The sequence below is a fragment of the Halyomorpha halys genome, unplaced genomic scaffold (assembly GCF_000696795.3).
Source record: "Halyomorpha halys isolate HHAL.00 unplaced genomic scaffold, Hhal_1.1 Scaffold132.1, whole genome shotgun sequence".
NCBI lineage: Eukaryota > Metazoa > Arthropoda > Insecta > Hemiptera > Pentatomidae > Halyomorpha > Halyomorpha halys.
The window spans coordinates 381,932-394,742 of record NW_027109437.1 but is presented as its reverse complement, the minus strand read 5'-3'; the positions used below and the strand labels follow the sequence as shown (position 1 = coordinate 394,742).

General features: G+C 30.1%; 1 protein-coding gene across 1 annotated transcript in view; it reads left to right on the top strand.

The window, feature by feature from the left end:
* LOC112211348 (amiloride-sensitive sodium channel subunit gamma-like) overlaps window positions 1-12,811 on the top strand; it is a 31,757-nt gene that overhangs the window by 9,357 nt on the left and 9,589 nt on the right. Inside the window, exons 5-6 of the mRNA XM_067047604.1 lie at window positions 2,724-2,994; window positions 11,125-11,178. Of these exons, the coding sequence (XP_066903705.1) occupies window positions 2,724-2,994; window positions 11,125-11,178 (325 nt within the window). The remainder of the gene's footprint in view (window positions 1-2,723; window positions 2,995-11,124; window positions 11,179-12,811) is intronic.

Genomic DNA, 12,811 nt, shown 5'->3' with positions numbered 1-12,811 from the left:
ACTAATTTATGAATAGTCAACAATATTATTGTTTTCAGAGGTAACATCAATTATTATTATGCTTAGTTCAAATTTATATATTATTTATTTTCTTTCTCTCTGTCTTCTTTATATTAATTGTAATATAATATTAAAATATAAGCACTAACAGAGCTGTTTAAGTTCAATAGTTCTCGAGATACAGTTTTTTTTTTAAACAACAATTCATAACGAAATAACGACAAAGTAGTAGTTAAGGAATTTATTTTGGGAAACCTATATCTCGAAAACCATTAAACGTACAGATGTCTATTAGTACTCAAATTATAACTAGTTTAATATGCTGTAAAGGAGTTTATGACGTTTATTTATGTAGGAGAAGTATTTTTCATGATATTTTCTAAAATATGAGAATACCAGTTAGTTGGTAAACCCTGTCAAAATTGTGAGGAAATTTTAAGTACAGTTCAAGAGCCAAAGAGGATAAAAAGTGCAGTTATTTCACCCCAATGTTTTATTACTTTAATGAAAACTATGTATAATTAATAGTCAAAATTGATGATTCTGCCAAGTATAGGTAGGGGAAATAAACAATGGTGGCTGTTTCATGAGGGTAAAAAAAATAATTTTTCATTCAGAGCTCTATATCTTAAAAAAGGAGGAACAACTGAACAAGAAAACCTAAAAGAATGCCGTTTAAAGAAGAGTAAATTTGCTAAAATATGAGGCCTAATAGAGCTATTTACGTTAAATAGTTTTTGAGATATAGCTTTTTAAAAAGTAACATTTCATAAAAATGTTGTATGGGACGTACTGAAAGATCAGTAGTTAGTGAATTTATTTTGAAAAATTTATATCTCAAAAACCATTTTACTTACAGATGTCTATTAGTACTCAAATTAAAGATAGTTTAATGAGCTATAAAGTAGTTTATGACGTTTATTTATGTAGAAGTTTTCTTGATATTTTCTAAAATATGATTACCTGTAAGTTGGGAAATCCTGTTAAAATTGTGAGGACATTTTAGGTACAGTACAAGAGCCCAAGGAGATAAAAAATGCCTTTATTCCTCCCCAATTTTTTATTACTTTAATGAAAACTATGTATAATTACGAGTCAAAACTGATGAGTCTGACAAGTATAGGTAGGGGGAATAAACAATGGTGGCTGTTTCATAAGGCTAAAAAAAAATAATTTTGCATTCAGAGCTCTATATCTTTAAAACTATCAATAACACTAGAAAATCTAAGAGAAAATAATATAAAGTAGAGTAAATATGCTAAAATATGGGCCCTAATATAGCTATTTACATTCAATAGTTCTCGAGATATAGCTTTTGAAAAGCAGCATTCTTAAAAATCCACTGATAGAATAGTAGTTAGTTAATTTATTTTGAGAAATCTATATCTCAGGAACTATGTGACGTACAGATGTCTATTAGCACTCAAATTAAAGCTAGTTTAATGTGCTGTAAATTAAATTAAATTGCTATATCTTCGTAAGAGTAGTAGTTTTTGATTTTTCAGTACATTATTTATGAAATGTTGCTTTTTAAAAAGCTATTTCTCGGGAACTATTGAACGTAAATAGCTCTATTTGAGCTCATATTTTAGAAAATTTACTCTACTTTAAATGGTGCTGTATTAGGTTGTCTAGTGTTGTTGTTAGTTTCAAAGATATGGAGCTCCGAATGAAAAATTGTTTTTTTTTTAATTTTTTAAAACAGCCACCATTTTTTAGTCCTCCTTACTAATTAAAAGTTGCCCCAAGAACGAGTTCCCAATTCATCTTTCCAAGCATTCAACACAACTTTGGGGATAACGTTCATACCGTTTCGACTTTAATTTATGAAATGTTGATAAATGAGTTTCTTCCATTGACTATCAAATGCGTTACTCTGGATATCAAAAGAGTTCTTCCTGACACTTCATCTCAAATTTCAAATGAATTCTTCCTTCACTCTGGAACGGTAGACGAAATATGGGAAAAAATAAAAGTTATACTCTCTGGGTAAAAAACAAAAATTGATAACATATAATCGTAGTTTATTCGACCACAATTTTATTTTTATTATCATAATTTATTTATAGTTATTTACAACTGTATACACACATATACAACAAGTAAATTTGCTGTAGGTGACATAGTGACATGATACAAACATGTGGAGAATCTACCCACTGATAGAACTCCAATAACATTTCTAGAGAAGAAGATCTGGAGGCCATATTCTTTCAGAGAATCCAGGTTAGAAACAAGTGGATTTGGGTGGTTGAGAAGTTTATCATGGAAGGAATGGTATCTGATTCTGGCCAAATCGGTAACATATGGAACATTGAGGTCCTGATGGATGACTTGATTTGTGACAAAGTAAGGAGCATTAAGGATTTTACGAAGGATTTTGGACTGTAAGGATAGGATTCGGGAGGAATTTGATGGTTTAGTGGAGCCCCAAAGCTCAATTCCATATCTCCAGATAGGCCTTATAATAGTCATGTAGATCAGTCATTTGTAATAGATTGGAAGTTTGGACCGTTTGTCTAGTAAATGTAATAGTCGGAATCGACGAGCAGTTTCTTGTCTTTTTAGTCTTGTATGAGGATTCCATGTCAGTCGTTTGTCCAGATATAGTCCTAAGTAACGGATCTGTTCGATAGGAATAAGTTGAGTATTATTAAAGGATACTGTAGAGCAAGAGGTCATGGTGATCTCGTCACAAAATTAAAATTGAAAAATTATTTCAGGTTTATATTCATGATCCCAAGGAGGTAGATGTCAGCGAAATCCAGTCCTTTATAATAAGGAAAAAGGAGAGAACAGATGTAATTTTCCGATTTCGTGAAAGCGTCGCAGAAGAATCAGCTGAATTATTGAGTGTTCGCACTAGAGGATGCATTTTGTCGAAGGAACTTGCGAACTATCCGATGTACAGTAAATCCATGTGCAGAATGCGTTGCTTAGCGAACGAACAATCCAGGCTATGCGGTTGTGTGCACCATCTGGTCTCTATAAATGGTGAGTACTCGAATCGATTCTATAGATTAGATTATTTTGTTAAACTCTCAATAAACCTAAATCTAATCCCGATATAGTCGTCATTTGATTCATTTATTAGTTGATTGGAGGTTGTTGTTGGTTGGGGCTTTTGGGCGTAAAACCCTGGGGTCATCAACGCCCACGTTTCTCACTTTATAATTCTATTTCAAGATTTGCCCAGAGCTCAGTGGTTAAGACACAGTCTTACCAATTAGATGTCTATTGGCGGTGCCGGTTCGAATCCGGTCTGGGATGTTGACTTTTTTCATTGAGTGGCGGTCCCACAAAATGAAGAACTTTGACCCCCAACCATGGCAGTATAGGACTCCAATGTGAGTCTTGGCCAAAAAAAAAAAAGTGTCAATAATTACTTATTTTGAATTTTTTAATACATATGACAAACGTTTGGGGTTAGATCTTATTCACTCCACTGGCTCATTACCAGTGATGCGGCGAGAGGGATGCGCTGGGATCTTTTGAGCTCTGCTCTACCCCTCACACGTGGGGGATAGAGTGGGCTCTGGGATTCTCAGCTCGATTGGGTAAATATTGTATATATTATTTTATCATTATGTTATTTTATTTATTTATTTTTCATACAGATAGTTTGATTATGTTCATCTTGTTTATTCTTTTGTTTTTTATTTTTTTTTTTTTAATTTTATTTTAGCATTATGAGATCATTCATCACTATTACCTATTGCCCACAACTGTGTGACAAATTGTAATATCTATCAATAAATAAATCTATCAATAAAAAAAAAGATCTTATTCAAAAGATTATTCCTTTTTAAGAAAACCAAAACCATTTCTATGTTCTTCTGGTGATCATTCAGAGCATCCGATACACTCGGTCCTACTCCCAATCTATTTAAGTTCATCGAATAGAAATGACATTCTTCAAATAAGTGACTGACCGTAATTACACTGTTGCAGTATTGACATTTTGGCCATGGTTGCTTATTGATCAGATATGCATGAGTTAAATTTGAATGACCTATTCTCAATCTGGCTGGAATTGGAACGTTTTGATGTGGTCCAACTTACCGGTGATCTCATATTTAAAAAAATATGAAAACTACTTCTCCTACATACATAGACGTCATAAACTCCTTTATAGCCCATTAAACTAGCTTTAATTTGAGTGCTAATAGACATCTGTACCTCTAATGGTTCCCGAGAATTAGGTTGATTTTTGATTACATTTTATAATAAAATATTTATTTTTAAAAAGCTATATCTTGTGAACTTTTGCACGTGGATAGCTCTATTAGGGCTAATATTTCAGAAAATTTATTCTACTTTAAATGATGTTCTCTTAGGTTTTCTAGTGTTGTTGGTAGTTTAGAAGATATAGAGCTCCGAATGAAAAAATATTTTTTTTAACGCTTTGAAACAGCGGTTATTTTTTATTCCCCCTAACTATACTTGACAGACTCAATTTTGACTAATAATTATACGTAGTTTTCTTCAAAGGGATAAAAAATTGCATTGAAATAACTGACTTTTTTTTCTCTTAGGCTCTTCGCCTGATAGTCTTAAGCAATATTTTGTCTAATTTTGACCGTTATCTTCACCCATTTTCTATATTACTACAATTCCATAAATAATACACCTAATTGAAATAATTATCCAACAACCATTGCTGAGTACCTTAAAATTGATTTTTTAAAATGGTGAAGCTTGACATAGCCATGTTTCATGTCAGAGGAGAGCATTTGATGAACCAACGGAAAAAAAAAACAGTAGCGAATTAGTGAATGTGGATGGGCTGTGTGCCCAGGGCAAATGTTCTTCTCTTGGGGGATTAGGCCGGAACGTGAGCAAACAGCACTCTACCATGTGGACCACTCCCTGGCTCTACGTCTTGATTGGGCCAGAATAAAGTTTTATTCTTAGCTCCTACTGCTACAAGTAGTTAGTTAGTTATTGGTTTTTTTACAGAAAATTTTTACTGTCAACAATTCCGAAGTGAATTTCAATTTTTATTTCTATATTCAGGATTTTCAAAAATTGTAAAAGCCAATCCAGATCAATTTGGATGATCGGAAAACCGGCGAAGAGGAGTTGATGAAATGTATATATGTCTATCAGCACGCAAATTGAAGTCATGTAAATTTACTATAAAGTTTATGGCGTTTATCTTCGTCGGAGTAGTAATTGTAATAATATTTGCCCAAACGAATTCACCAAATATTAATTTCTAGTTGTTCAGACAATTTTTTTGATTCATAAAACAAATCATGAATTCTGACGGAGTTTCCCAACTTACCGGAAATCTTATATTTTAGAAAATATTTTGAAAATTACTACTCCTACATAAATAATCGTTATAAACTCCTCTATAGCTCATTAAACTAGCTTTAATACGAGTGCTAATAGACATCTGTACGTCTAATGGTACCAGAGATATAGGTTTCCAAAAATAAATTCACTAACTACTGATTTTTTTGTAATTTCGTTGCGAAATGTTGTTTTTTTAAAAAACTAAATTATATCTTGAAATCTATTGAACGCAAATAGCTCTATTAGGGCTCATATTTAAGCAAATTGATTCTACTTTAAATGTTGTTCTATTAGGTTTTCTAGTATCGTTGGTAGTTTTAAAGATATAGAGCTCCGAATGAAAAAATATTTTTTTCTAACGTTTTGAAACAGCCGCCATTGTTTATTCTCCCTACCTATACATGGCAGACTCACCAATTTTGACTTCTAATTATACATACTTTTCATTAAATTAATAAAACATTTTGGTGAAATAACTGCCTTTTTTATCCTCTTTGGCTCTTGAACTGTACTTAAAATTTCCTCACAATTTTGACAGGGTTTACCAACTTACTGGTAATCTCATATTTTAGAAAATATCATGAAAAATACTTCTCCTACATAAATAAACGTCATAAACTCCTTTATAGCATATTAAACTGGTTATAATTTGAGTACTAATAGACATCTAATAAATTATATCTTGAGATCTATTGAACGCAAATAGCTCTATTAGAGCTCATATTTAAGCAAATTGATTCTACTTTAAATGTTGTTCTATTAGGTTTTCTGGTGCTGTTGGTAGTTTTAAAGATTTGGAAAGTCTGCCAAGTTTAGTTAGAAGGAATAAAAAATATCGGCTGTTTCAAAGCGTTAAAAAAAATTAATTTTTCATTCGGAGCTCTATATCTTCTAAACTACCAACAACACCAGAAAATCTCAGAGAACATTATTTAAAGTAGGGTAAATTTGCTAAAATATGAGCCCTAATAGAGCTCTTTAGGTTCAATGGTTTTCAAGATACAGATTTTATAAAAGCAACGTTTTATAAAATATGTACTGAAAAATCAGTAGTTAGCTTACTTTGAGAAACGTATATCAGGAAACATTAGACGTATAGATGTCTGACAGTCACATTAAAGGCAGTGTAATGTACTATTATTATTATTATTATTATTATTTATTATTTATGTTATTTTTGTTATTTTTATTATTTTTATTGTTTTTGTTGTTGTTTTTGTTATTGTTGTTGTTTTTGTTGTTGGATTTTTTGTTTTTGTTGTTTTTTTGTTGTTGTTGTTGTTTTGTTGTTGTTGTTGTTGCTATTATTATTATTGGCGCGACAGACCATAGAGGTCCAAGGCCTCCCGCGATGTACGTAGGAAATACATCACGCGTCTCATGACGAGGTAATGTACTATAAAGTACTTTATAACGTAGGTATAGCAGTTTTTATGATATTTGCATATTAAGTTTCGTCCGAACAACAAGAATTCAATTTATTTTAGAAAATATCATGAAAACTACTACTCTTGCGAAGATAAATGTTAACTACATTATAGTACATTAGAATAGCTTTGATTTGAATGCAGGCATCGGTATATCAAATGATTCCTGAGATATAATTTATCATAAATCAATTTTGTCGAAACAATTATCAATTTTATATTTATAAATAATTGACCGTATAATTTGGAATTATGAAGAAGATGGTCTGAGTCGCGATCAAAGGAGAACAAAAATAGTTGTTAACTATTTCTGTTCTCTTTTGAAATAGCTTTGGGGCTCCACTAAACCTTCGAATTCCTCTCGTATTCAATCCTTACAATCCAAAACTCTTCGTAAAATCCTCAAGGCTCCTTACTTTGTCACAAATAAAATCATACATAAATGCCTAAATGGTCCAATTTGTTACCGATCTAGCCCGAACCAGATATCAATCCTTCCATTATAAACTCCCGAAGAACCCAAACCCACAAGTTTCTAACCTTGCCTCCTTTTCCATTCCTAATAATCCTCCTAAGCGCCTAAAAAGAAGATGGCCATGAGACTTGCTAATGTAATGATGTCATTAGAGTGCTACCAATGGGTAGTTTCTCTATAGCTTGTATCACTCCATTATAAACTAAAATCAAATTTACTGGATGTATGTATATATATGTTCAGTTTTAAATAGCAATAAATAAATAAATTAAAAATTTAAAACATAAAACAGTAGTCGAAGATGGACTTTGTCCTGCTGAGTAATTCACCCTCTCCTCCCTAACCTAAGCCTTTCTTCTCCAATCAGTCAATCCAATTTTCCTGAGGTCCTTATCCTCCACCTCCTTTTGATTTTTTTTTCCTTTAGTGTCCTCTCTTCCTTTTTTATGAAATTAGAAGAAAAGGACATGCCTAAAATTTGTATTTTCTTGTGAGAGAACACAAATATTAGATTCTAAAACACATCCTGTCCGAAAATTGGTAAAATTTTATAAAATGTACATTTATCTTAAATGGGATCATAATACATTTAATCCACAAAGTATTTTTCACGATGTCCCTCTACCATCTAGTAACATTTGGGCATCTTGTAAATCTCTGATGCTAATAAATTTGAATATTTTTAACTGAAGAAATCTGTTATTTGTGATTTTACTACCCCTTCATATGTTTTGAAATTCTTCTGTATAATTTGTAAAATAAGACATAATCCTCTTCTTATTACTGCTGGTCTTCCACAAGGATCTATCACCAATATTATTTAATTTGTTCATATCTGACTTCCCAACTTGCCCTGAAGCAATGAGATCATTATCCGCCAATGATACAGCTCTGTGCACATTGTCCTATTGAATAAATACCATAGAAAATCATATACAACAAAATCTCAAAAAAATTGCCTAAAATGAAAGTTGAAAATCAATCCAACCAAATATGAAGCCATACTTTTTACAAAGTGCTGACCTTATATAAATAGACAGACCTCCCACAAACACAGAATATATCATAAGAAACCAGAATAGGCAAACAAAAATATTTTTAAAATGTTACTATATTTTTATAAAAAATTTAAATTAAGTTCTATAATAAATTAAATCTGTATAAATCAATTATTTGAACTCAGTTCACTAATACGTTACTCATTTAAAGTTCTATATGTTTATCCAATCATAGAAAACTGTAAAGAATTCAAAATTTATCAATGAAAATAAACTATAATTACCCCTGATATACAAAAATAACCGAATAACAGCGTGCCCCAAGATTTATAACTCCCTCAATAAATAACTGGTCTTAACACAATATACAACATATTTCAGTAAAATATCTTCCAAAAATCTATTAATAAAAAAACAGGACATTTATATAAAAAAAAACTATAACAAAAAATCAGTTTAAAATTTTCCTAATGTAATCACTCAATATTTTATTGAATACAATTTTACTTATATGTAACAAAATATTGTTTGTTTATAAGGATGGAGATCCAAATAAAATAATAATTTTTTTTTTTATTGATATTTACAACTGTATTAAAAACATAAACAAATAAATTTGATATTAGTTATACAATAGCATGATACAGACATGTGGAGAATCTACCCATTGATAGAACTCCAATAACATTTCTAGAGGAGATCTCAGGACCATCTTCTTTTCAGATACCTACAAGGATTATCAGGTAATAAAGGAGAAGCAACATGAAAACAAGTGGGTTTGTGTGCTTAGGAAGTTTTTCATGGAAGGAATGGTATCTGGTTCTGGCCAAATCGGCAATATATTGTAATAATTTTTAAAAAAAAATTATTTTAAAATAATAATAAAAAGAATCTTTGCTCGTTTTATTAACTTTTTTCAAATATCAAAGATACTTTGGGTTCAAATTAAGAACTTTAATATCAAATAGATAATATAATTTTATTATATAAAAAGACTCTTAATCTCAGGGCGTGTTGTTGCTAGACAATCAGAATACAGATACTTACAATAATTTCTCTTAATTTAAATTAAAATCTATTTTACACATGTATCTATTTTTATGCATACAAAACTAACCAAGTTCACGATCTTCCTTTGATGATCCCTTGGTATCTTCTTTTTTCTTATTGTTCTGTCCTAGCGTCCAAAATGGCTTCCTTCTTGACAGAAATTGATGAGGACCTCCTCATCCTGAAGAAATCCTTTCTCTTCTCTCTCCACACAACGTAAGATCCCTCCAAAACTAAAACCTGCCTTGAGGTTACATGTAAACATCGATTGTTGCACAACAGTTAGGGATTTTTCCAAATGATTTACTTTCTGAATATTATTCATTAGCACTATTTCTTGATTTCTATTTTTCCTTTAATTTACTGTATTTTCAAATATGAGGGGATGAGTTAAAATAGTTTTTTATGATATTTGAATCTGCTCAACATGGCCTTGATTCAACGTACCGCCATCTTGGTTTTGTTTTTGAATCACGAAGTTATTATAAACAATGAAACTTGGTTAGCTTGCTTTTTGGATAAACAAAACAAATGAATATTAAAATGATACATAAAATAAAACATATCAAAAACCCTTTATACATCAAAATATACTATTTACTCAAAAAGAGCATATTACAATATGGAGCGTTCAGGTCCTGTAGGATGTCATGATTTGTGACGAAGAAACATTGAGAATTTTATAAAGAATTTTGAATTGTAAGAATTGGATACAAGAGGGATTTGATGGTTTGGTAGAGCCCCAAAGCTCAACGCCGTAAGTCCAGATAGGCCATATCATAGTCATATAAATGATTCTTTTTTAATTAGTTGGAATCGACGACTAGTTTTCTGTCTTTTCAGTCTTGTATAAGGATTCCAAGTTAGTCATTTGTTCAGACTTAGACCTAGGTAACAGATCTGGTCAACAGGAATATGTGGGGTACTATTAAAGGATATTGTGGGGGCGACAATGATGGGTTTATGATAACGGGTAAAAGTGATTTGGTGGGATTTATTGGAATTTATTTTAATCCTCCAGTTGTGACACCATTTTTCATGGATGGATTATTATTCACTCATAATAGACATGTGTCATCGGCATAAATGGTGGGGATACTGTTAGGATGGGTTGGGATGTCGACTGTAAAAACTGTATAAAGGAAAAGACCAAGGATACTACCCTGAGGTACACCAGCAGACTGAGGAAAGAGAAATAAATAAGCCCTGTTGTGATTTACTTTAAATTATCAATTTAGTTATTGTAAATTGATAAATAAAACTTTGTTATTATCATTAATTTAACATCACATAGTCTGTCTAATTGTCGACTGTAAACTTCTCCAGTGATTGTTTCATTAGGTTTAACCATTAAATACAAAACAGCAAACAGTACTTCAAATGTACCTTTGTTGCTTCCATGTAAAGTACTGAATTACTGTTAAAGATAACTGTGTTCTGTAAATAGGATTTGATACTCAAAACTAAATGCAACCAATCCTAATTAACAAATAGGAAGAAGCAAACAATTATTTTATTAAAATAAAACATTTTTTAGAACTTGATAAACAGAAAAAAATAAATTGACGTCTATGCCCATTTAATTAAATCTATTTAAAAAAATGTTTAAATGGAGGAATAAAAATATGTAGATTGTTTCTGAAAACATACAATTTCTTTAAGTGTTTGTAATAAGCAATAAGTCTAATGCAGCGAATACCTTAAGGTTCTTGTAAATTCATAAATAAAAATACTTTATTGTTATTAATATTAATATTATTAAATCAAGATAGATTCTCAAATTTATTATTTATTTATTATATTTGTTTACAAAAATATTTTTTAGTTAATCCATAAAACTAAAATAAATTTTATTAGTAAAATTGTGTTACAGTTAATGCCCCCGATTGCAACCTTACTGGCCTGATATGTCTTGATAGGAAATTCAGTAAGTATTATTAGTTCTTATAGATATAATTAGGCTTAACTATAAAATATTATAAAAACTATTTTACACCGAATACTTAATATTCCTCGTAGGTATGTAGGAATGTTGTAAAAGATTGCAAATCAAACATTGCACTGAATAATTAGATGACAAGCTCTTCTATCATAGCCAGTTCTGTATTATATACACAACTTTACAAAGCTTTCAGGTTTATTTTATAAGGATGGATAATTACAACTGTTTATGGCCAATAATGGTCCAAAAATGTTAATTGATTTTGCATTCTTGCTCTTGGCTCCTGAATATATCTTGTAAAAAATCGAGTAAAAGAAAGCACAACAAAAAAAAAGTATGAAAACTGAGAAAAGTTCATAATTTAAAAACCTGAGTTAATATTAAATATGCAATTTTTCAATTGATGATATTTAACAGTTAACTTAATTGACTAATAAATCGCATTAATTGCATAACATTACAATTATTATCGTTACGTATGAATAGGTTTTTATTAATAAATTGCATGTAATAGTGCTGAGATATTGTAAAGCAACGGCATTAGAGGACTGCTATCAATTATTGTTAAGTTGTCCCGCGTACCAAGAAAACAGAACCAAAATTTCCAAACAACCAAAAATTTGTATATAATAATTGGGAGTATCCACAAAATTGGATCTTAAATTGTCTTTAAACCTCAAATTCGGGTACCTTTCTTCGGAATATGTGTAGCTTAATGTCTGTTTGATAATATCAAATAATATAAAAAATTGATAATATCATAAAAAAATATTTTTTTTGAGAGAGTGAGAGAGAGAGAGAAATATAAATAATAAGCACAGCTTAGCCATTTTGCATATTATTAATTTATATGAATGTTTCTTAATTTAAATACAAATAATCAGTTGTAATCCTACATCATAAATTCTGAAGGTTTCTTTTTTTTTTTTTTTTTTGTTAAAACTTTATTCTTTTTCTTTTTAGAACTTCATACCATTTATTTTACTTCTTTATTCTTTATTTCATCCAAACAACATTTCGTGCTCTTCTACCGATAATTTGGTAAAAAACAGCACTGATGAAAAATAAAAAAAAAATAAGGATTTAAAAAATAGGACTTATATATTCAATATATAAAAAAAAAAAAAAATGGTTTCAATTAATATAGCATATGTCCACAAATTAATAGGTAAGGAAAAGATAAGAATAATTTATATTTTAGATTTGTAAATGGTTATAAATTAATGGAGTGGATGTACATTGTAATATCCTCTATTATGAGTGAATAGTTATTTTATATATATAAATGATTTTTAGTATATTTTATGTTATGTATCATTTCAGTATTGTTTATTTGTAGTATTAAACCTAAAAGCAAGCTAACCAATTTTCATCAATAAAAAATGTAGTTATAAAAGATATTGTTCAAAGCTAAGATGGTGGCGCCACCACACATGTGCATGTCCATTCAAAAGTCAGTTAAATCGCAGCCATGTTGAGCAGACTTAAATATTTTAAACTTTATTTAACTTCCCATCATAATTGTAGTTACAGGTAATTAAAGAAAAACTATAAATCAATTAATTAATTTAATATCCAAAATAGCCTCAACACTATATATTTATTTATTTGTCCTACG